The sequence below is a fragment of the Cherax quadricarinatus genome, chromosome 14, assembly GCF_038502225.1.
Source record: "Cherax quadricarinatus isolate ZL_2023a chromosome 14, ASM3850222v1, whole genome shotgun sequence".
In the NCBI taxonomy this organism is placed as follows: Eukaryota; Metazoa; Arthropoda; class Malacostraca; order Decapoda; family Parastacidae; genus Cherax; species Cherax quadricarinatus.
The window spans coordinates 7,147,190-7,170,055 of NC_091305.1; the positions used below are offsets into that span (position 1 = coordinate 7,147,190).

General features: G+C 37.3%; 1 protein-coding gene across 2 annotated transcripts in view; it reads left to right on the plus strand.

Annotated features, from left to right (window-relative positions):
- The window catches only part of LOC128695454 (uncharacterized), a 64,233-nt gene that overhangs the window by 15,649 nt on the left and 25,718 nt on the right, over positions 1–22,866 (plus strand). For both annotated transcript variants that reach the window (XM_070084820.1, XM_070084821.1), the window contains 2 exons: positions 6,870–7,015; positions 9,617–9,839. In XM_070084820.1, coding sequence (XP_069940921.1) covers positions 6,870–7,015; positions 9,617–9,839 — 369 coding nt within the window. The remainder of the gene's footprint in view (positions 1–6,869; positions 7,016–9,616; positions 9,840–22,866) is intronic.

Consider the following 22,866-nt stretch of genomic DNA (forward strand, 5'->3'; position numbering starts at 1 on the left):
CAAGATCCTAGATGCACTAGAAGACAAAAAGAATGCAGATGTAATATATACAGACTTTGCAAAAGCCTTCGACAAGTGTGACCATGGCGTAATAGCGCACAAAATGCGTGCTAAAGGAATAACAGGAAAAGTTGGTCGATGGATCTATAATTTCCTCACTAACAGAACACAGAGAGTAGTAGTCAACAGAGTAAAGTCCGAGGCAGCTACGGTGAAAAGCTCTGTTCCACAAGGCACAGTACTCGCTCCCATCTTGTTCCTCATCCTCATATCTGACATAGACAAGGATGTCAGCCACAGCACCGTGTCTTCCTTTGCAGATGACACCCGAATCTGCATGACAGTGTCTTCCATTGCAGACACTGCAAGGCTCCAGGCGGACATCAACCAAATCTTTCAGTGGGCTGCAGAAAACAATATGAAGCTCAACGATGAGAAATTTCAATTACTCAGATATGGTAAACATGAGGAAATTAAATCTTCATCAGAGTACAAAACAAATTCTGGCCACAAAATAGAGCGAAACACCAACATCAAAGACCTGGGAGTGATCATGTTGGAGGATCTCACCTTCAAGGACCATAACATTGTATCAATCGCATCTGCTAGAAAAAATGACAGGATGGATAATGAGAACCTTCAAAACTAGGGAGGCCAAGCCCATGATGACACTCTTCAGGTCACTTGGTCTATCTAGGCTGGAATATTGCTGCACACTAACAGCACCTTTCAAGGCAGGTGAAATTGCTGACCTAGAAAATGTACAGAGAACCTTCACGGTGCGCATAACGGAGATAAAACACCTCAATTACTGGGAGCGCTTGAGGTTCCTAAACCTGTATTCCCTGGAACGCAGGCGGGAGAGATACATGATTATATACACCTGGAAAATCCTAGAGGGACTAGTACCGAACTTGCACACGAAAATCACTCACTACAAAAGCAAAAGACTTGGCAGACGATGCAACATCCCCCTAATGAAAAGCAGGGGTGTCACTAGCACGTTAAGAGACCATACAATAAGTGTCAGGGGCCCAAGACTGTTCAACTGCCTCCCAGCATACATAATGGGGATTACCAACAAACCCCTGGCAGTCTTCAAGCTTGCACTGGACAAGCACCTAAAGTCGGTTCCTGAGCAGCCGGGCTGTGGCTCGTACGTTGGTTTGCGTGCAGCCAGCAGCAACAGTTTGGTTGATCAGGCTCTGATCCACCAGGAGGCCTGGTCACAGACCGGGCCGCGGGGGTGTTGACCCCCGGAACTCTCTCCAGGTAAACTCCAGGTGAATGGGCAGTTTCTTGTACTCAGTCGAGAGAATAGAAATAAGTAAGTTTATTCAGGTATACTCAAATACAGTTACCTAGATGACTGAAACTATGTATAGTGCCAAAACAAAAGCATTCACATTGCTAAACTCACAAACTAGTATTTAGTCACTTAGCCATAATACCAACTTACCTCATAATTTTGCAATATTTTAAACTTAAGATTTAATCTAAGTCTTCCCGAAATGCCTAGCCATGCTAGGTGTTCTAGTGGTACACTCTGTAATTATTATTCTACTACATGTAAACCACTCAATAACCAAATTCTGTAAACTCAGCATTGTAATCCTTATAGAGAATAAATTTTGAATTGAATTGAATTGAATAGATTATCACACATAGCGGCATGTGTAGAGTACCGAGGATAACCCAAAAAAGTCAGACAAAGTGACTTTATTTCCAGTTCCTGGCTTGGGCTTGCCATATATGATTTTTGGTAAATATTTTTTTCTCAGTTGTTTGTTGGGCTATCTTATTAAAACTTGGGCAATGTATGATGGAAAGATGCTTCTTACCGTACACCAAAAATGAAAAAAATTGGCCGATAAATTTCGGAGCTCACCGCTCAGCCATTAGCCATGTCTTAGTGGTATATTACCGTATGGTTTTAATGGTTGTATTCTCATTTTTTTGGTCTCATTTGATAGAATGGAAAATATATTACAGAAACAGATATGATTTTGATTGGTTTCACAACACAAAGTACCTTGACAATTGAGCTCAAAGTAGCAGAAATGTTCGATTTTTGCTGATGTTCAATGAACTTTCTTATGTAAGTAAAATTTGTTAACTTTATTAAGTGTATTCTAACCTAACCACTCTGTAATCTGGCAAACTCAATAATCCGGCACACTACAGGTCCTAATGATTCCAGATTTGTGATGGCAGACCTGTACTTAGTAACACTGTAAACAGTGAGCTACATAAAATATCAAACCTACTTCATGCGTTTTGGAAACAGAGCATTAAATATCCAGTTAAAAATATCGATAAATGGTTCACTGATTACAAGACACACTGAGGGCAAATTTCTAGGTCTCCACCTTGACTGTAATCTTACATTTCAGACCAACATCCATAACTAAGAAAATTACCAAAACAGTAGGTAACTTATCCAAGATATGATACTTTGTATCCCAAAGGGTGCTCCTTACTTTTTATCACTCTAATATACCCTTACCTCACCTACGGTGTTTGTGCTTGGGGATCTACCATGGCCAATCGCCTTGAACCTTTAATTTCGTTAGAGTTCAGAATAGTGTGGGTATGGTTGTTATTGAGAGATGAGATGACTTTTGAATACAGTTCTAAATTCATTTGTTGGCAGGGGACCTCTTGCTGTTTCAGGCAAAGAGTTCCAGATCTTCGGGGTTTTTATGTGCACTGCATTTTTGCATAGTGTGAGACACACACGAGGGATGTCAAAAAGTTTTTTGTGCCTCGTGTGTGATGCTTGTGTATTTTGTTGAAGCTGTCTAGGAGAAGTTTGAGTGGAAGGCTGATATTGGAGTTTAATGTTCTGTATATATAGTAGGCACAATAATAAGTGTGTATATTTTGCATATTAAGTAAGTTCAAGCTTTTGAAGAGTGGTGGGGTGTGTTGTCTGGCGCAAGAATTTGTGATCATCTGCATCGCCGCTTTGTGTTGGGTTATTAAAAGCAACTCCCTGAAATATTTTATTATCTCTTAACTATTAAGCCATTATTACAAACTTAAAAATGTATGTTTGTATCATAAATTGTACTACCTCATATTAATAATAGAGTAAAATATTGAATATTTGTAATCTACCACTCTTCACCTGTCCAGACTTAAGTAGTCATGCCTTGACATGATAGTGGCTCTCTTTGTACCAATCAAATTATGAAATGTAAACACACACTGTAACCTTAGCAAAGAAATAAAGCTTTGATTTTGATAAAGACCGAGAAATGACCTCGGTATGCAGAATTCACTCTCAGTGTCATAAAGCAGATAGTAAAAAAGTATAGTGTCACACCTGCAACTGCCCCTCAGCCATAACCAAAGGGGAATGTGCCAGAGTGAATCCTCACTAACTGTCACTTCCTGACACAGTTACTGTCTACTTCAAAAAAGAAGTATTCTCAGAAAGAGTGTATTGTGTGTGCTCACACCACAATGCGACACCAACAGCAGAAGGACATGAGTCATGTGTCAGCAATGTGGGGTGGCACTCTGTATGACTACATGCCTCATGGAGTATAATACAATCCAGGATTTCTAGAAACATTGCTGGGACCTGTAAATAACTTATATATACACTAGACCATTATGTAACATGGTAGTTACGTTCCTGAAAACACCATGTTAGGTAAAACCATGTTAGACTGAAGAACTTATGGGAAAAATAGGGTTACATTCCTGAGAGCCCAAAAAAAAGCCAAACAACTTACAAAAATAAAAGTGAATATGTAGTTGTAGTTCATTGTTGTGATGTACGTATTATGTTGTTTTTACTGGTTAAGACTACAAATGTAACAGAAATAATAGTATTTCTTACCTTAAATTGTGGCTGCTGGTGTTGAGTGTCTAACTTTGTCATTCAGTCAAACAAGTCATTCAATAAGTCAGTCAAGTCATTCAGTAAGTCAATCAGGTCATTCAGTAAGTCAGTCAAGTGATTCAGTAAGTCAGTCAAGTGATTCAGTAAATCAGTCAAGTGACTCAGTAAGTCTCAAGTCATTCAGTAAGTCAGTCAAGTTGTTCAGTAAGTCAAGTCGTTCAGTAAGCCAGTCAAGTCATTCAGTAAGTCAGTCAAGTCATTCAGTAAGTCAGTGAAATCTTTCAGTAAGTCAGTCAAGTTATTCAGTAAGTCAGTCAAATCATTCAGTAAGTCAGTCAATTGATTAAGTAAGTTAGTCAAGTGATTCAATAAGTCAGTCAAGTGATTCAGTAAGTCAGCCAAGTGATTCAATAAGTCAGTCAAGTCATTCAGTAAGTCAGTCAAGTCATTCAGTAAGTCAGTCAAGTCATTCAGTAAATCTGTCAAGTCATTTAGTAAGTCAGTCAAGTGATTCAGTAAGTCAGCCAAGTTGTTCAGTAAGTCAGTCAAGTCATTCAGTAAGTCAGTCAAGTCATTCAGTAAGTCAGTCAAGTGATTCAGTAAGTCAATCAAGTGATTCAGTAAATCAGTCAAGTCATTCAGTAAGTCAGTCAAGTCATTCAGTAAGTCAGTCAAGTCATTCAGTAAATCTGTCAAGTCATTTAGTAAGTCAGTCAGTAAATCAGTCTAGTGATTCAGTAAATCAGTCAAGTTGTTCAGTAAGTTAGTAAAATCATTCAGTAAGTCAGTAAAGTCATTTGTGCTTTATAGTTATCTGTTTACAATAATGTCTTATCACTGATTTCATCATTGCTTAGTTAATCTTAAGTTAATTTTAAGCCAGCCCGTAATGCTATGCATAGTATAAGTGGCTTTGGCATGCTGCTCTTATCTGTATTTTTTTTGTACCTCTGTATGTGTGCTCAAATTGTTAATAAATAAAAAATAAATAAATAAATAAAAGTCATTCAGAAAGTCAGTCAAGTCATTTAGTAAGTCAGTCAAGTCATTCAGTAAGTCAGTCAAGTCATTCAATAAGTCTCAAGTCATTCAGTAAGTCAGTCAAGTCATTAAGTCAGTCAATTCATTCAGTAAGTCAGTCAAGTTGTTCAGTAAGTCAGTCAAGTTGTTCAGTAAGTCAGTCAAGTCATTCAGTTCAGTCATGTCATTCAGTAAGTCAGTCAAATCATTCAGTAAGCCAATCATGTCACTCAGTAAGTCAGTCATTCAGTAAGTCAGTCAGTCATTCAGTAAGTCAGCCAGTCAGTCATTCAGTAAGTTAGCCAGTCAGTCATTCAGTAAATCAGCCAGTCAGTCATTCAGTAAGTCAGCCAGTTACACAAACTTATGTTTGCCTCTTTTTTATGTGTACAAAGTAGCACTTCATTATGGCCACAGGCTATGTCTTGTCTAATATCTTTGTTTCCTCCGTTAATTCTAAGACTTTATTTATTTATTTATTTATTAATTTGAACATGATACATAGAAGTACAAAGAAATACAGTGGTTAAGTGTAACATGCCAAAGCCCCTTGTATGCAGAGCATTATGGGCAGGCTTAAAATTAACTTAAGGTTAACTAAGCAGTGATATATTCAGTGGCAAACATTATTGTAAACAAATAACAATTAAGCACAAATGAGTATTTCAAAGACAGGTCATATGGTCATTTACTGTGTTGCTTTGCATTCAGTAGAATGGAGTATTCTGTTAGGTAATGTAATTAAAAGTAACAAAGTTGATTGGGTCACAGGTTAAACAAAATTTATGAGATACAATTATTCAGTATTTATTTAGTTGAGGGTGAGTAAGTGATTTTTAAGAAGAGACTTGAATTTATAAACAGACAGTGTTTCTTTTATACATATGCTTACACCTTTTCTTGCCACTTTGAGCAACACTGGTATGCCTACTGGGTGTCATGATTGCTTGGCAGATACAAGATATAGCAATTAAAAGATCAAAACACAATTCACAATCACAAGCTTGTAGTAGAGAAGCTGGACTGGACAAGTATGAAGTACGAATGGTGGGGTGGTATTGGGGGATGGCTGGGGATGACGGGAGGTCTTCCCCACTGATCCACATCAAGGCAGCCGCTTGAGGAAAAGGGAAGTTTTTTTTTCTTCCCGCAAACTGAACTGTGTTAAATTCATCTTATGACGTGTTACATAAAATTGTGCCACAATTCTTCAATCGTGCTATACCCAAATCGTGCCAAATAAACTCGTGCTAAATGACGGTCTATTGTAGTTGTAGACAATAGTATGTGGCTGAGCCAGGTGTACAAATTCACCTGTCAGTGCATACATGTGTGTTTCAGATTGTATGATTACTATTTCCATACCTAATATTTGTGTCTTTGCAACAGTTGGTTATGAAATCAAAAGATCTACTATAAAACATAATTATCGTACAATAAAAACTAAAAAAATTAAAAAAAAATATCGGCAACATTTCTGCAAATGGCAGTACTCCATGTTGCCATCATATGAGCATCCAGTGCTAACTTTGCAGCCTTATATCTTAGTAAGTGCTGTCCCTGATTTTTTTTTTATCCTATTACACATAGAAAATTGCCTTCCTTATTTAAAAAAGTGATTTTTTTTTTAAATATTCAGACCACTGGCAGTGAAAACATAGAACTATGTTTGGACAGTTAAAGGGTTAATATATGATGGTGTAAACATGTTATCAGGATATTGTATGCATTTGAAAGTGAGAAAAAGCTATGATTCGCTTTACAGTGATTTTCGCTTTACAGTGCACTTGGGGCTCAGATTGCTTCATGAGCAAGTGAGAAAGAAACAAGGAATGCCACAAGCAAGTATTGCTGAAGGGTGGATACATTACTTCTGTTGTCTTTTAACGTGATACTCTAAACTATTGTTATCTTTTGAAATGTTTAATAAAGTTTACACTTTACAGAATATAAAATGTTTTCAGAGGCTGTATTTTTTTCCCTCTCTCTCCAACAGAGTCCTGAGAGTCGTCGTGGTGGTGTAAATGGTTCTCGTGGGAATGGGCGAGAGGGTAGAGTGTTTAGACGAACAGCCTCCTTACACGATGACACCCCCCACCACTCTCGACACCATTACCGTTCACTCGAGATCACACGGCCACAGTAAGCATTTTCAGATCAACTTGAAAAAATTTATTTCCCAGCATTAGTTAGGTTACTTTTAGATGAATTTAAGTTGTGTTAGTAAAGATGACTGTTTATATTAGTAAGCTAATCACTTCAAAATGAATAACCAATTACTGTAGTAAAATAATTGTAATGCAGTTCTTGGAAATAATATACGCAGTAGAAAATGCAAATAGTTATTACACTACTAAATAATTAGTACTGGTCCTGTATTGAGTTTTGTGAATAGTAATTTGGGCAAAAAATAAATATGTTTGTCAGATGATTCTGGCCCAAGGCTGGGCTCTGGGAGTAGAAAAACTCTCGGAACTCTTCAAAGGTATATCAAAGGTAAATGTATATCCAAGACCATGACCTACCACAATTATTTGAAAACAGTATTAGCATTAGATGAGTGTAAATTTGGCATTTTTTTCTTTTTTGAGGGCAGTGAAACTTATATTATGCACAGCATTTTGGAAAAGTTTGGAGCTAAAATTAAAAAAAAATAAAGAAACTGTTAAATGTAAATGATGACATGGAGGCAGAGAATTTATGCATGGAGCAAGGAGTAGTAATAGCATTTATTCAAGAGCAAGAGACAGAAGTGAGTGTAAAGAAAGTAGTTGAAGCAGTAAGCAGGTTCACATTGAGAAGAGCAGTGTGGAGAGCTAGGATTAGGAGGATACCCTTTGAGGTTCAAGACCCTCAATCTTGGACTCCCACTGGGGGTCAAAAAATACCCCCACCCCCCTTTTTTTTTTTCTTATGAAAAGATAGAGAATCTTTTCCCAGTGGTAATGGCACCATAAGTATGAAGTTTGATGGAAAACTTACGGAATTATGCTCTCACAAAGTTAGAGGTCTCGACAATATTTATGCATTGGCGATTTCACCCAGTTTGAGCCCTATATTCGGCAAATTCCAATGTTCCAGTCGACTAAAATCATAGCTATTTCACTAGAACTCCATTTGTTCTATCGATTGAGTACAAGAAACCGCCCATATACAGTGGACCCCCGCTTAACGATCACCTCCAAATGCGACCAATTATGTAAGTGTATTTATGTAAGTGCGTTTGTACGTGTATGTTTGGGGGTCTGAAATGGACTAATCTCCTTCACAATATTCCTTATGGGAAAAAATTCGGTCAGTACTGGCACCTGAACATACTACTGGAATGAAAAAAGTTCGTTAACCGGGGGTCCACTGTACTGATTTCAACTACCCAATAAAGTGATCAGAAATTGGCAATTTGGCCAATTTCACACAAATTTCAAAAGATGCCAATTTCAAAATAGGGTTCAGAATAAACAAGACAGACATTCCTGGCACTAAAATAACATTTTCTCTGTTCACTAATTATGTCTCCAGGCCCCTCTTATATTATTCTTGCTTTCCATTTTGAATTTTTCTCACAAAAATAGAAGATTTGCTGTTATGCAGACTACTGCATTATTGTAAAAATGGTATAAATAATATCAGAGCACTTGTGAAAGAATATTAGACTCACCAGTTGATGTGTATTGGACATGTGGCTTGATTTGTTTACTCTTGAACATCAGTAAAAATTGAACATTTCTGCTATTTTGAGCTCAATTTCAAGGTATGTTTCATCATGAAACCAATCAAAATTATCTCTATTTCTGTAATATATCTTCCATTCTATCAAATGAGACCAAGAAAATGAGAATAAAACCATAAATACCATATAAAAATACACTTCAAAGTTGCTGTTTAAAAAAAAAAAAACATGGGAGATTTTTTCCTCATTATGCACTGTGTGCTGCAGGATATTTTTATACTGTGCACACTGACCACGCAGACCCATTCTTTCATATGTAGGCCTACCAGCTTTCTTCCACCAGATTTGAAGGTGCTAGAATTTTAGTGTATAAAAACATGACTGACACTGGCTGTTAAGACGTACATGTACATGACCGACCCTCAAAGGGTTAAAAATCCTCCTTTAGGGATACCTGATTAATTCTTTCAGTTAATCCAGTGTAGGAGTGAAAGAAGCATAGTAATATTTAAAAGTTCTATATATGGTTTTTATAATTCTGATACCACTGCTCTTTCATTATTTAGAATGAGGTATACTGTGTAATCTATATTACTGTTCTCAGTAAGATAAAGTATTACAAATAAAAGCTATTACTGATATAATTTAAGTGTTGTCTTTGAATAATTATTGTCAGTTTTCAACTACTTGACAGCTCCACGTGAATAATTCACCTCCAGTTTGTCACATGAGCCTACCAAGCTTATATATCATTCTCAGAAGGCATACATCACATGTAGTTTTTTACACTCATGAGTTGATTCCAGTTACATTCTTATTATTCACATTTAAGTTCCTTAACTAAGTGTTGACACCTGCAGGCTCACTTCCAAAGGTTATGTTACAACTACTGTATCCCAATTTTTCTATTATTTTCCCAAATCATGAATGAAATCTTTTAAATTACAGCTTTCATAGTAGAGTGCCTATTTTTATATTTTATTAATCTTTGCTACAATATATCCCTGTCTGTTTATGATGTTCTAACTTCAAAAGATTGACAGTATTTGTATTTGTTACCATGTGTTTTCCAGGGTAGAAGACTTGCTAGGCCACTCAAGTGATGGTTCCACACATCAAGGTCTTGACTTTCGGGAAGTGAGTGGATGCCTGGGGTCTGGGAGTGGGCCAGGTCGAGTGGGACCAGGGGTTACCACTAGACAGTGCCCCTCCATGCCTTTGACGCCAGACTTAGATCCAGATGCCCTTAGGCCATCCCCACCACGCAGTCAATCCCAGCCCTCAGATTTAACTCAGGTAAACAATCTCAGTAAGGATAATCCCATGGAATTAATATGTAAGGTTTAGTTTGCAGTGTTTCCTCTACAGTACTCTTCCTTGTGAGTGTTGTTTTTGTAAATAATATACAGTAACTGTGAAAATAAATCTTAATTTTCAGGGAGAAACACAGTGGTTCAAAGGTTAGTCTGTTGTATTTTAATGAAGTTTCCCAGTTGATACATGTAGGACTTTTGCATGGGAATAAATTTTCTTATTATGAAGAACACCAAGATGACTACAATGTACAATCTACATGCCAAGTATTGTAAAAATATCGAAAAGCAAGCATCTTGGTGCATTTGGAATAGCCATTCTTTAGAATGCATCTGTTCTCCTGTTTCTTTTTATCAGTAATTCTCTTGTATATCATTAAAATAAAGAAATGATACATTCTTACATATTTGTATTTAGTGCATACATCAGCTGTCAAGCTGAAAAACATTTTTCACATATCGGCATTTAATGTTTTGTTAAGCTCACCTTAATCAACATAAGCATGCATATTCCTGGGGTCTTCACTGTGTTCCATACTCAGGTTCAGCTATATTCATGTAGCGTAATGAGAAGTCAAATTTTATATCTGTTGTCTATATTGCAATCATTAATATAATTTTTTTTTTTTGCTCACTTTGAGTCCTATTGACTTAAACATTGAAATGTTGAGTTGTTGACAGTATAATTTCAATTATGCAAAGTACACTTCTTTCTTGCACTCCTGTACGCACCTTCAACTCTTGTCAACACGGATTTTCTTTTCTTATGAAGCTCTTTGTTAACACTTGATGTTTGATGATTTTATCTTGTAATAATATAGTAATTGTACTGTTTGACAACTAGAGTTTACTAACACTAATCATTATGAGTACCATGTTATTTCTCATACAGTATTACAGTTTTTATAGTATTTTTTCATGTTATCTGGAAGTCTTTGAAAACTTTTTACCAGAGTTCTGCAGTGTTAGAAATTCAACACAGTTTTCACTAATGAAAAAAGTACGGCAAATCTACCCAGACAAAATATTTTAATATGCCATTAGTGGTTAATTATGTGGGTTAATGGGAGAATAATTATTTGATATGAATGAAATGAAAGAATGTATTTATTATAGAAAATTATAATGAGGCATGCCAGAGAATGTATATATATTCAGTAAAGGAAGATTTGCATATGGTGTTTTTAATTTTAAAGGTTCATTATAATATGTTTGTGGGGGTGCGTGTATAATTACCTGTTTGTAGCTATAGGAGTAGAACTAAGCTCATGGTGGCCCACCATTACAGAAGTTATAGAAACACTTAACATAAATTTTGTTCAGGTATCCAGTGGTTGTTTGTAGTTTACTGCCTTGTTTTGGAGCTAGGTTCATTGACCTACAGTTCCTCTGTATTGTGAAGAATTACCAAATTGTATTTTGTTATTTTTAATCACCCTGTTTTTTTCATACAGGAATTTAAAATTGTGGCCTCTTGTTCTTTAGATTATTGGTACCAGAAATCTTCCTTGTTCATTATCTCACATCCATTACCTTGTGTGATTATCTTATCTCTTAGTTCTGGATTATTTTTGCACGACTAATTTTTAATATTTTGACTGAAATTCATTTTGTGTGTGTGTGTGTGTGTGTGTGTGTGTGTGTGTGTGTGTGTGTGCATGTGTGTGTATATATGTGTATGTGTGATAAATTAGACACATGTGTAACTCTTGGATATCTTTATTGAGGAAGTGTTTCACCACACAGTGGCTTCATCAGTCCATACAAAGGAGAATGGTGAAGAACAGGAGGAGTTTGAGGTAATCAGTCTCTCAACCTTGAGTCGATGTGGTCAGTCCATCAATCTTGAAAAGAATACAGCATATCTGCGGAGAAGTAGCTTATATACCGTAGGCAGGAGAGGTGCAGCAGTTGTAGGTGGTATCATATTTGGCCAATGTGGAAGTAGGTCATGCCCAAGGGTTAGGCAAGTGAAGAATTCCTAACCCTTTGTGATTGTTTAGTCTGTAGTGAGGGGAGATTGTTTAAGTTGAGTGGCCACTTGTTAACCATTGATCACATATGGCACATGGCAGAGTCATCTCCCAACAAACCAATGAATTAATCAATCTACAATTCTTGATCAATCTCTACCAAACAAAAGTGATCCTGCTACAAGTGCATAAAATAAAAATGCTCAAAATGTCAAATTTGTATGTTGAAAAGTAATTAAGAAAAATTACAATTTTAATTCAGTTGAGACACATTTGAATATCTTTAGTTTGGAAACATTTTGCCAACCTATGGCTTCATCAGTCCATTACAGGGAAGAATGGTGGAAGATAAGGAGTTTGAGGTAATCAGTCCCTCAGCTTGGAGATGTGTTCATTCCATTACTCTTGATAAAAGTACAGTATGTTTGCAGAGAAGATATCCAAATGTTGCACAAGTGTCTCATTCTTCAACTTGTTGGTTTTCTAAACCATTTATATACCTGTCAAACACTGCACCATCTTAGGATCTTGATATAGGGAATTCTTCAGCACTTGCTTAACCCTTTCACTGTCAAGACCCCTGCTCACAAACTTGCACTCAGTGTCAAAGAATTTAAAAAGGAAAATGGTAATGACGCCAAAAGTATGAAATTTGGTGGAAAACTTACGAAATTACACTCTCGCGAAGTAGCGCTTTCGGCGATATATGCACATCGGCGATTTTGCCCACTTTGATCCCTATTTTTGGCCAATTCCATTGTTCCAGTCAACCATACTCATTGCCGTATCACTAGAACTCCATTTGTCGTATCGATTGAGTACAAAAAACCACCCATTTACCAATTTCAACTACCCAATAAAATGGTCAGAAATTGGCAATTTGGCCAATTTCACACAAATTTCAAAAGATGCCAATTTCAAAATAGGGTCCAGAATCAACACTGCAGACATTCCTGGCACTAATATAACATTTTCTTTGATCATTAGTCACATCTCCAGGCCCCTCTTATATTACCCTTGCTTTCCATTTTGAATATTTATTCACACTAAAAATAGAAGATTTACTGTTATTCAGACTACTGCATTATTGTAATAATTGTAAAAATAATGTCATCCCATTTGTGACTGCATATTAGACTCGCCAATTGGACACATATTGGACAGTGACATAATTTGTTTGCTCTTGAACACTGGCAAAGATCGAGCATTTCCGCTATTTGAGCTCAGTTTCAGGGTACTTTTCATCATGAAACCAAAGTCATCTCTATTTCTGTAATATATCTTCCATTCTATCAAATGAGACCAAGAAAATGAGAAAACCATAAATACCATACGAAAATGCTTCTCAAAGTCGGCGTTTTAAACCAAAAACACTGTCAGAGTTTTTATTTATCTCATTATGCACTGCGTGCTGCAGGATTTTTTTTATACTGTGCACACTGACCACGCAGACCCATTCTCTCACATGTACATCTACCTGCTTTCTTCCGCTGGATTTGAAGCTGCTAGAATTTTGGCATATTAATATGTCACCAGCACTGGCTTGTAAGCTGTACCTATATGTCACCGACAGTGAAAGGGTTAACCTATAGACATGACCTACTTCCGCTAGTATATTTTTTCACATATGACGCTTCCTATCACTGCTTTTCCTCACCTGTCTGCAGTATATAAGCTCCATCTCTTGGCATATGCCGTGCTTTTTATTAAGACTGTTGCAGTGAATACATCTCTAGGCTGCGGAACTGATTACAGTGGTACCCCAAGTTTCGTACAGCTCCCAACTCGAACAGTCATGTAAGTGTAATATTGTAAGTGCTTTTGTAAGTGTATTTTTGGGGGTCTGAAATGGACTAATCTAATTTACATTATTCCATATGGGAACAAATTCGTTCAATAACAGCACTCAAACAGCCTTCTGGAATGAATTATGACCGAAACTCGGGGTACCACTGTACCTGATTGCTGACCTGGAGAGTGTACAAAGAACTTTCACAGCACACATAAGTACGATAAAGCCCCTACATTACTGGGAAAATGGTTGAAGTCCCTTGATTTGTATTCCCTGGAATGCAGATGAGAAAGATACATGATAATATATGCTTGGAAAATCCTAGAGGGATTGGTACCAAACTTGCACATGAAAATCACTCCCTATGAAAGCAAAAGACTCAGCAAGAGATGCAACATTCCCCCGATGAAAATCAGGGGTGCCACGAGTACACTGTGGGACAACTTAATAATTGTCAGGGACCCAAGACTGTTCAGCTGCCTCCCAGCATACATAAGGGGGGGTTACCAATATACTCCTGGCTATCTTCAGGAAGGCATTGGACAGACACCTTAAGTCAGTATCTGATCAGCTGGGCTGTGGTTCGTACGTCAGTATGCGTGTGGCCAGCAGTAACAGCCTGGTTGTTCAGACCCTGATCCACCACGAAGCGTGGTCTCAGACTGGGTTATGGGGGCATTGACCCCTGAAACCCTCTTCAGGTATACTTCAAACTTCTTCTTATCTTCTACTTATAAATAAAAAAAAAATATTTATTTCTTTGCTAAGGTTACAATGTGTGTTTACATATCATAGTATGATTGAAGCAAAGAAAGCCACTATCATGCCGAGGCATTTTGGGCAGACCTAATCTAATACGTATAGACTACTTAAGTCTAGACCGGTGAATATGAGGTAGTACAATTTATGACAATCTTACATTTTTAAGTATGTATTTAAGTTCTTATACAATGGTAGAACGCAAATATTCTATATTTCACTCTTATTTTTAATATGAGACTTATGAATATGCATGAATGGTTCAGAGAACCGACAAGTTGATAAATTAGACACATGTGCAACACTTGGGTATCTTTAATGATACCCAAGCATTGCACATGTGCCTAATTTACTCACTACCTGTAAATATAAAAGAAACACTACCTGTTTATAAATTCAAGTCTCTTCTCAAAGATCACTTACTCACCCAAAACCAAATAAATACTGAATAACTGAACCTTATAAATTGTATATCTTAAATGTTTCTCACAATTATATCACATAAATGTTAAACCTAAAACCCAATCTAACTTTATTATTTTTTAAATACACTACCTAACAGAATACTCCATTCTACTGAATGTACAACAATGCATACAACCATATGACCTGTCTTTGTAATACTCACTTGTGCTTTATAGTAATCTGTTTACATTAAAGTTTTATCACCGATGTCATCATTGCTTAGTTCATCTTAAGTTAATTTTAAGCCAGCCCGTAATGCTATGCATAGTATAAGTGGCTTTGGCATACTGCTCTTTTCTGTATTTTTTGTACCTCTGTATGTGTGCACAAATTTTTAAATAAATAAATAAATAAATAAATAAATAAATTTATCATCATGAGACTTATGAAGTCACTGGCTGACAAAACGTTTCTACAATAAAGATCCCCAAATGTTGCACAAGTGTCTCACTCATAAAGTCAGTAGAGAACAATAGATTGGATGCTTATATTTGTTTCTCAAGCTTACTTACATCTTACAAAAATACGAACACTTATGATCACACAATGAAACTAATCATTGCACTTAATACTAAATTATCCTGCCTCAAGTATTCATTGCTAAGTATGATTTATATTACATCAGAAAGTTTGTATCCTTCTTCTAGAATTTAGGAATTAGCATAGTATTTTTTTGTATCCTCTCTCTCCCAGTTTATATTAGTGTCTGTGTTATATCTTGTCTATAGTGTGTATTCCTTATTTGGTCTTGTTCTCTCCAATTCCTAAATAGCCAATTGTTCTCTCCCATTCCTTATTAGGCAATTGTTCCCTCCCTTAATCCTCCTGTTCTCTTTGTCCTATTTTACTTAGGTAACTCTGGTACGTATTCTCTTCCTAGCATCTCATGGGCTATCTTTAAGTTTCCCTTTATTTTAGTAATCGTGAATCTTACTTTTCTTTCTCTGTTACTGGAATTTTTAATAACTGAGGTTCGAATTCATCACTCCATAACATCATGCAGACTACCAAACTCTTTCTCACTTCCCATCTTTTGTAAACCATCATTCAAGATACCATTTACTCAGCTCACACACTGAGGTGCGGAGTTTGAATCTCAGGTACAGCTAGAAAACATTAGGACGTGTTTCCATGAGACACCTGCTGTCCCTGTTCACCCATCAGTGTAAAATGGGTACCTGGGTGTTAGTCGACTGGTGTGGGTTGCATCTTGGGACAAAACTGACCTAATTTGCCCGAAGTGCTCTGCATATCAAGCAGTTTTTTATATACTAGTAGTATGTCATTGATGTCAGCTAGGCCTGCATACCTTGTACATGTACTTGTAGAAATAAAGATATATTATTATTTCAGAAATAATTTAAATGCACCAATAAACCTCACTTAAGAGACTGAAACTATGATAGCATTTTAATCCAACTTGGACCATTAACCAGTGTGACTAGTTAACCCTTAAATTGTCCAAACATAGATATATCTTTGCTCGCATAGCAAAGATATATCTCAGGACTATCACCCCAAAATTGGGGTGATAGTCCTGAGTTACCTAGACACGAGAGAATGGGTCTTGACACTTGGTGTGTGCAGTATTAAAAAAATCTGGGACCACTTAGTACCTTGTGGGAGCACGAGTTCAATTGAGCACCAGCTAGAGCAAATAGCGTGGCAAACACCAGGGATTCACTGATGATGTCATGTCGCATTGACACTCCCCTTTTAAGAGGAAAGTAAAAATAGATTAAATAAATACATGAGTGGGTGTGGGTGGGTGTGAGTTGGACCTAACTAGCTTGTGCTACTAGGTCTGATACCGTGCTCCTTCCTTCAGTGGATGTGACCTGACTAGGTGGGTCATTGATCTAAGCCAAGGGGGGGTGACATGGACTTGCCTTGCATGGGTCAGTAGGCCTGCTGCAGTGTTCCTTCTTTCTTATGTTCTTATGTTTCAGCAGGCTGGCCAGCTAGCTGGCTGACTGGTTGGCTGGCTTTGGCTGTCTCTGGCTGTCTGGCTGTCTGTCTGTCTATATCTCTGTCTATATCTCTATCTGTCTATATCTGTCTGTCTATGTCTCTGTCTATATCTCTATATGTCTCTGTCTATCTCTGTGGGTGTGAGTTGGGCCTAACTAGCATGTGCTACTATTTATTTATTTATTTATTTAGTAATTTAAGCATACATACAGAGGTACAAAAAATACAGGTAAGAGCAGCATGCCAAAGCCACTTATATGCATAGCATTACGGGCTGGCTTAAAATTAACTTAAGATTAACTAAGCAATGATGAAATCAGTGATAAAACATTATTGTAAACAGATAACTATAAAGCACAAATGAGTATTACAAAGACAGGTCATATGGTTGCATGCACTGCTGTACATTCAGTCGAATGGAGTATTCTGTTAGGTAGTGTATTTAAAAAAATAACAAAGTTAGATTGGGTCCTAGGTTTAACATTTGTGTGATATAATTATGAGTAACATATAGGATATACAATTTATAAGGTTCAGTTATTCAGAATTTATTTGGTTTTGAGTGAGTAAGTGATCTTTGAGAAGAGACTTGAATTTATAAACAGGTAGTGTTTCTTTTATATTTACAGGTAATGAATTCCAGATTTTAGGGCCTTTTATGTGCATTGAGTTTTTGCATAGCGTGAGATGGACACGAGGAACATCAAAGAGTGATCTGTGCCTTGTGTTATGGTCATGTGTTCTGTTGAGGTTGGCAAGGAGATGTTTGAGGGGAGGGTTAATATCAGAGTTAAGTGTTCTATGTATGTAATAGGTGCAGTAATAAGTATGGATGTTTTGTATGGTGAGTAGGTTGAGTGTTTTGAATATTGGTGGAGTGTTCTGCCTGTAGTGAGAATTTGTTATCATTCTAACTGCAGCCTTTTGTTGGGTAATTAGTGGTCTGAGATGGTTAATTGTTGTTGAGCCCCATGCACAAATTCCATAGGTGAGATAGGGGTAAATAAGAGAGTGATAAAGGGCCAGGAGGGCTGACTGTGGAACATAGTACCGTATCTTCGATAGTATGCCTACAGTCTTGGAAATTTTCTTAGAAATTTGTTGTATATGTGTATGAAATTTGAATCTATTATCAAGGTGGATTCCTAAGAATTTTCCCTCTGTTAGCTTTGTGATAGGTGATCTGTTTATCGTTATGTTAAGAGGTACATCTGTAGCTCTGTTACCAAACTGAATGAAGTAGGTTTTGTCAATGTTTAGTGTAAGTTTGTTAGTCCTCATCCAGGTAGATATTTTCTGTAATTCGGTGTTTACAGTATTGGCTAGCGTGACTGGGCTCAGGTGAGAGAAGACGTATGTAGTGTCATCTGCAAAAAGTGTGGGTTCGAGTAATTGCGAAGCATTTGGTAGGTCATTTATGTATAGGAGAAAGAGAAGAGGGCCAAGGACACTTCCCTGTGGGACACCAACTGTAATTGGTTGAGCGGAAGAGCTTGCCCCATTTGTATACACATATTGGCTTCTGTTGCTGAGATATGACTTGAGGTAGTTGAGGGAGTGCCCTCTAATACCATAGTGTGACAATTTTACGTGGAGCAAGTCATGGTTAACTGTATCGAAAGCTTTACATAAGTCACTGAAGATCCCCAGTGGGACTTCTTTTTTCTCTATTGCAGTGTATATATGTTCTAGCATGTGTATAATAGCATCATTAGTATTTTTATTAGGCCTGAATCCAAATTGGCAGGGGTTGAGAATGTTTTGGGAGATGAGGTAGGAGTAGATTCGTTTATGAATTAATTTTTCGAAGATTTTTGAGAGAGGGTGTAAATTGGATATTGGCCTATAGTTATTCAACTCTGTTTGGTCTCCTCCTTTATGGATCGGGGTGACCCTTGCTATTTTGAGAGCTGTAGGGAAGGTGGAGGATTCAATGGATTTGTTAAAGAGTGTTGCAATGATTGGTGATAGTACTTGTGACACTTTTTTGTATATAAAGGGTGGTAAGGTCTGATGCCGTGCTCCTTCCTTCAGTGGATGTGTTCTGACTAGGTGAGTCATTGATCTAAGCCAAGGGGTGACATGGACTTGCCTTGCATGGGTCAGTAGGCCTGCTGCAGTGTTCCTTCTTTCTTATGTTCTTATGTTTCAGCAGGTTGGCCAGCTGGCTGGCTGACTGGTTGGCTGGCTTTGGCTGTCTCTGGCTGTCTGGCTGTCTATATCTCTGTCTGTCTATATATCTCTCTGTCTATATCTGTCTGTCTATGTCTCTGTCTATATCTCTGTCTATGTCTCTGTCTATCTCTGTCTCTCTCTCTCACACATACACATAAGTACAGTTATTATATATAGTGTAAATTACCTAGGAAAACCCAAAAATTCCAGGCAAAGTGCTATGACACAATATGCATTTTTAATTGCTCAGGAATCAGGGAGCGGCTCATAACCCAACAGTTTTATGAGCTTTCTTGAGATAGAGACAGCAGATGGAAAGACACACACACACAGGCAGACAAATAAGCAGAGCTAGACAGACATAAGCAGAGCTAGACAGATAGACAGACAGACCGATAGATAGACAGATAGACAGACAGATAGAGAGACAGACAGACATGTTTGTGTGTAACAGTGAAAACAAATACTGTAAAGAAAGGGTTCCCTGCAGCAGTGCCCATTTATCAAGTGTCACTGGGCTGTCAACAGTTAACCGACACTTGTCATAACACCATTCTTCAAGGAGTTTCATATATACTTCAGGCATGCACAGGCAGACAGAAAGATAAGCAGAGCTAGAGAGACAGATAAGCAGAGACAGACAGATAGACAGACAGACAGACATATAGACAGATAAATAGACAGACAGACAGACATGTTTGTGTGTAACAGTGAAAACAAATAAAGCGAGGGTTCCCTGAGTGTACATTCATCAAGTGTCACTGCCTGTCAGCAGTTTACTGACACTTGTCATAACACCATGCTTCAAGATATACTCCAGTATGTCTAAAACATTGCTGGGACCTATAAATACTTTGTATATATTTCTTAATAATAGTAAATGAATCAGGCAGGTGAAAATGTTCACCTGTCAATATGATTGTGAATATGAGTACTATTTCAGTACCTAATATTAGCATCAGAACAAAGATTGGCAATGAAATCACAACAACTATTATAAACTGTAATTATAAAAACGAGAAAAAAAAAGGTATATCGGCAAGACTTTTGCAAGTGGCAGGACTCGATGTTGCTGACAGGTGAGCATCCAGTGCCAACTTCACAGGCTTGTATCTCGGTAAGTACTGACCCTAAAAATTATTTTGTTCTATAATATGTAGAAAAATGCACTCTTCATTTAAAAAAAAAAACTATTTTTTTTTTTAAATATTTGGAGCTCTACGCAAGCGAACGTAGATCTATGTTTGGACAGTTTAAGGATTAATGGTCCAAGTTGGACCAAAATGTCATCATAGGTTTCAGTCTCCTAAATGTGAGTTATTTGTGTATTGTTCCAGTCACAATATTGTGCCTTTTTCTTCTTTCAGAAATAATTCCACTTTGTTCCTCAAATCCTATAAAGTAATATATATTGTCCAGTTAGCATTCTTCATGCAAGTTTTTTCCAGGAAACTCTGTTGACAGATTTTCTGACATTTGGCAATTAACCCTTTCAGGGTTTCCGGCGTACTAGTATGGCTTACACACCAGATTAATTTTTAACCCTAAATTATTACAAATTATGGAGTAAGTTGACTAAATACTAAGTGACTAAATACTAGTTTGTGAGTTTAGCAATGTGAATGCTTTTGTTTTGGCACAATACATAGTTTCTATATTGGAGTATCACAGGCAAACTTATGACTAGTTAGGAATCATTATTTTAAGATTAAGATTCATATTTCTGTGCTTATAGTCAAATGGGTGAGTGAGTGAGTGTAATTGTGAACCACCAGGTGGTTTTTATGTAGTTAGTTGATGGGGTGTATCAGGGAGATAAGATGTTTTCTAACGGTAGTTTTGAAGGTGATGAATGTGTCTGCAGTTCTAGAGTTTTCAGGTAGGGTGTTCCAGATTTTAGGGCCTTTGACATACATTGGGGCAACACTAGCATTACTCTGCTCTTTTTTTTTTTTTAACATGTTGGCTGTCTCCCACTGAGGCAGGGTGACCCAAAAAGAAAGAAAATCCCCAAAAAAGAAAATACTTTCATCATCATTCAACACTTTCACCTCACTCATACATAATCACTGTTTTTGCAGAGGCACCCAGATACAACAGTTTAGAAGCATATATAAAGATACATAACATATCCCTCCAAACTGCCAATATCCCAAATCCCTCCTTTAAAGTGCAGGCATTGTACTTCCCATTTCCAGGACTCAAGTCTGGCTATATAAAAATAACTGGTTTCCCTGAATCCCTTCACTAAATATTACCCTGCTCACACTCCAACAGCTTTTCAGGTCCCAAAAACCATTCGTCTCCATTCACTCCTATCTAACATGCTCAGGCATGCTTGCTGGAAGTCCAAGCCCCTTGACCACAAAACCTCCTTTGCCCCCTCCCTCCAACCTTTTTGAGGACGACCCCTACCCCGCCTTCCTTCCCCTACAGATTTATACGCTCTCCATGTCATTCTACTTTGATTCATTCTCTCTAAATGACCAAACCACCTCAACAACCCCTCTTCAGCCCTCTGACTAATACTTTTATTAACTCCACACCTTCTCCTGATTTCCACACTCTGAATTTTCTGCATAATATTTACACCACACATTGCCCTTAGACAGGACATCTCCACTGCCTCCAGCTGCCTCCTCGCTGCAGCATTTGCCACCCAAGCTTCAAACCCACATAAGAGAGTTGATACCACTATACTTTCATACATTCCTTACTTTGCCTCCATAGATAACACTTTTTGTCTCCACATATACCTCAATGCACCCATCTCCTTTTTTCCTTCATTAGTTCTGGGGTTAACCTCATCCTTCGTACACCCATCTGCTGACACATCAACTCCCAAATATCTGAAAACATTCACTTTTTCCATACTCCCTCTCTCCAATGTGATATTCAATTTTTTTTATCTAAATCATTTGATACCCTCATCACCTTACTCTTATCTATGTTCACTTTCAACTTTCTACCTTTACACACCCTCCCAAACTTGTCCACTAACCTTTGCAACTTTTCTGTAGAATCTCCCATAAGCACAGTATCATCAGCAAAAAATAACTGTGTCAACTCCCAATTTATATTTCATTCTCCATAATTCATCCCACCCCTCTCCCCAACACCCTGGCATTTACTTCTTTTATAACTGCATCTATAAATATATTAAACAACCATGGTGACACTACACATCTCTGTCTAAGACCTACTTTTACTGGGAAGTAATCTCCCTCTCTTCTACACACCCTAACCTGAGCCTCACTATCCTCATAAAAACTCTTTACAGCATTTAGTAATAACTTATTACCTATTCCATATACGTTCAACATCTGCCACATTGCTCCCCTATCCACTCTATCACATGCCTTTTCTAAATCCATAAATGCAATGAAAACTTCCCTGTCTTTATCTAAATATTGTTCACATATATGCTTCAATGTAAACACTTGATCTACACATCCCCTACTCACTCTAAAGCCTCCTTGCTCATCTGAAATTATACACTCTGTCTTACCTCTAATTCTTTCAATAATAACTTTACCGTACACTTTTCCTGGTATACTCAGTAAACTTATTCTCCTATAATTTTTACAATCTTTTTTGTCCCCCTTCCCTTTATATAAAGGAACTATACAAACTCTCAGCAAATCCCTAAATACCTTCCCCTATTTCATACATTTATTAAACAAAAATACCAGCCACTCCAACACTGTATTTCCCCCTGCTTTTAACATTTCTGTCATGATCCCATCAGTTCCAGCTGCTTTACCCCCTTTCATTCTACATAATGCCTCATGCACCTCCCCCACACTCACATCCTGCTCTTCTTCACTCCTAAAAGATGTTATACCTCCCTGACCAGTGCATGAAATTACCGCTTC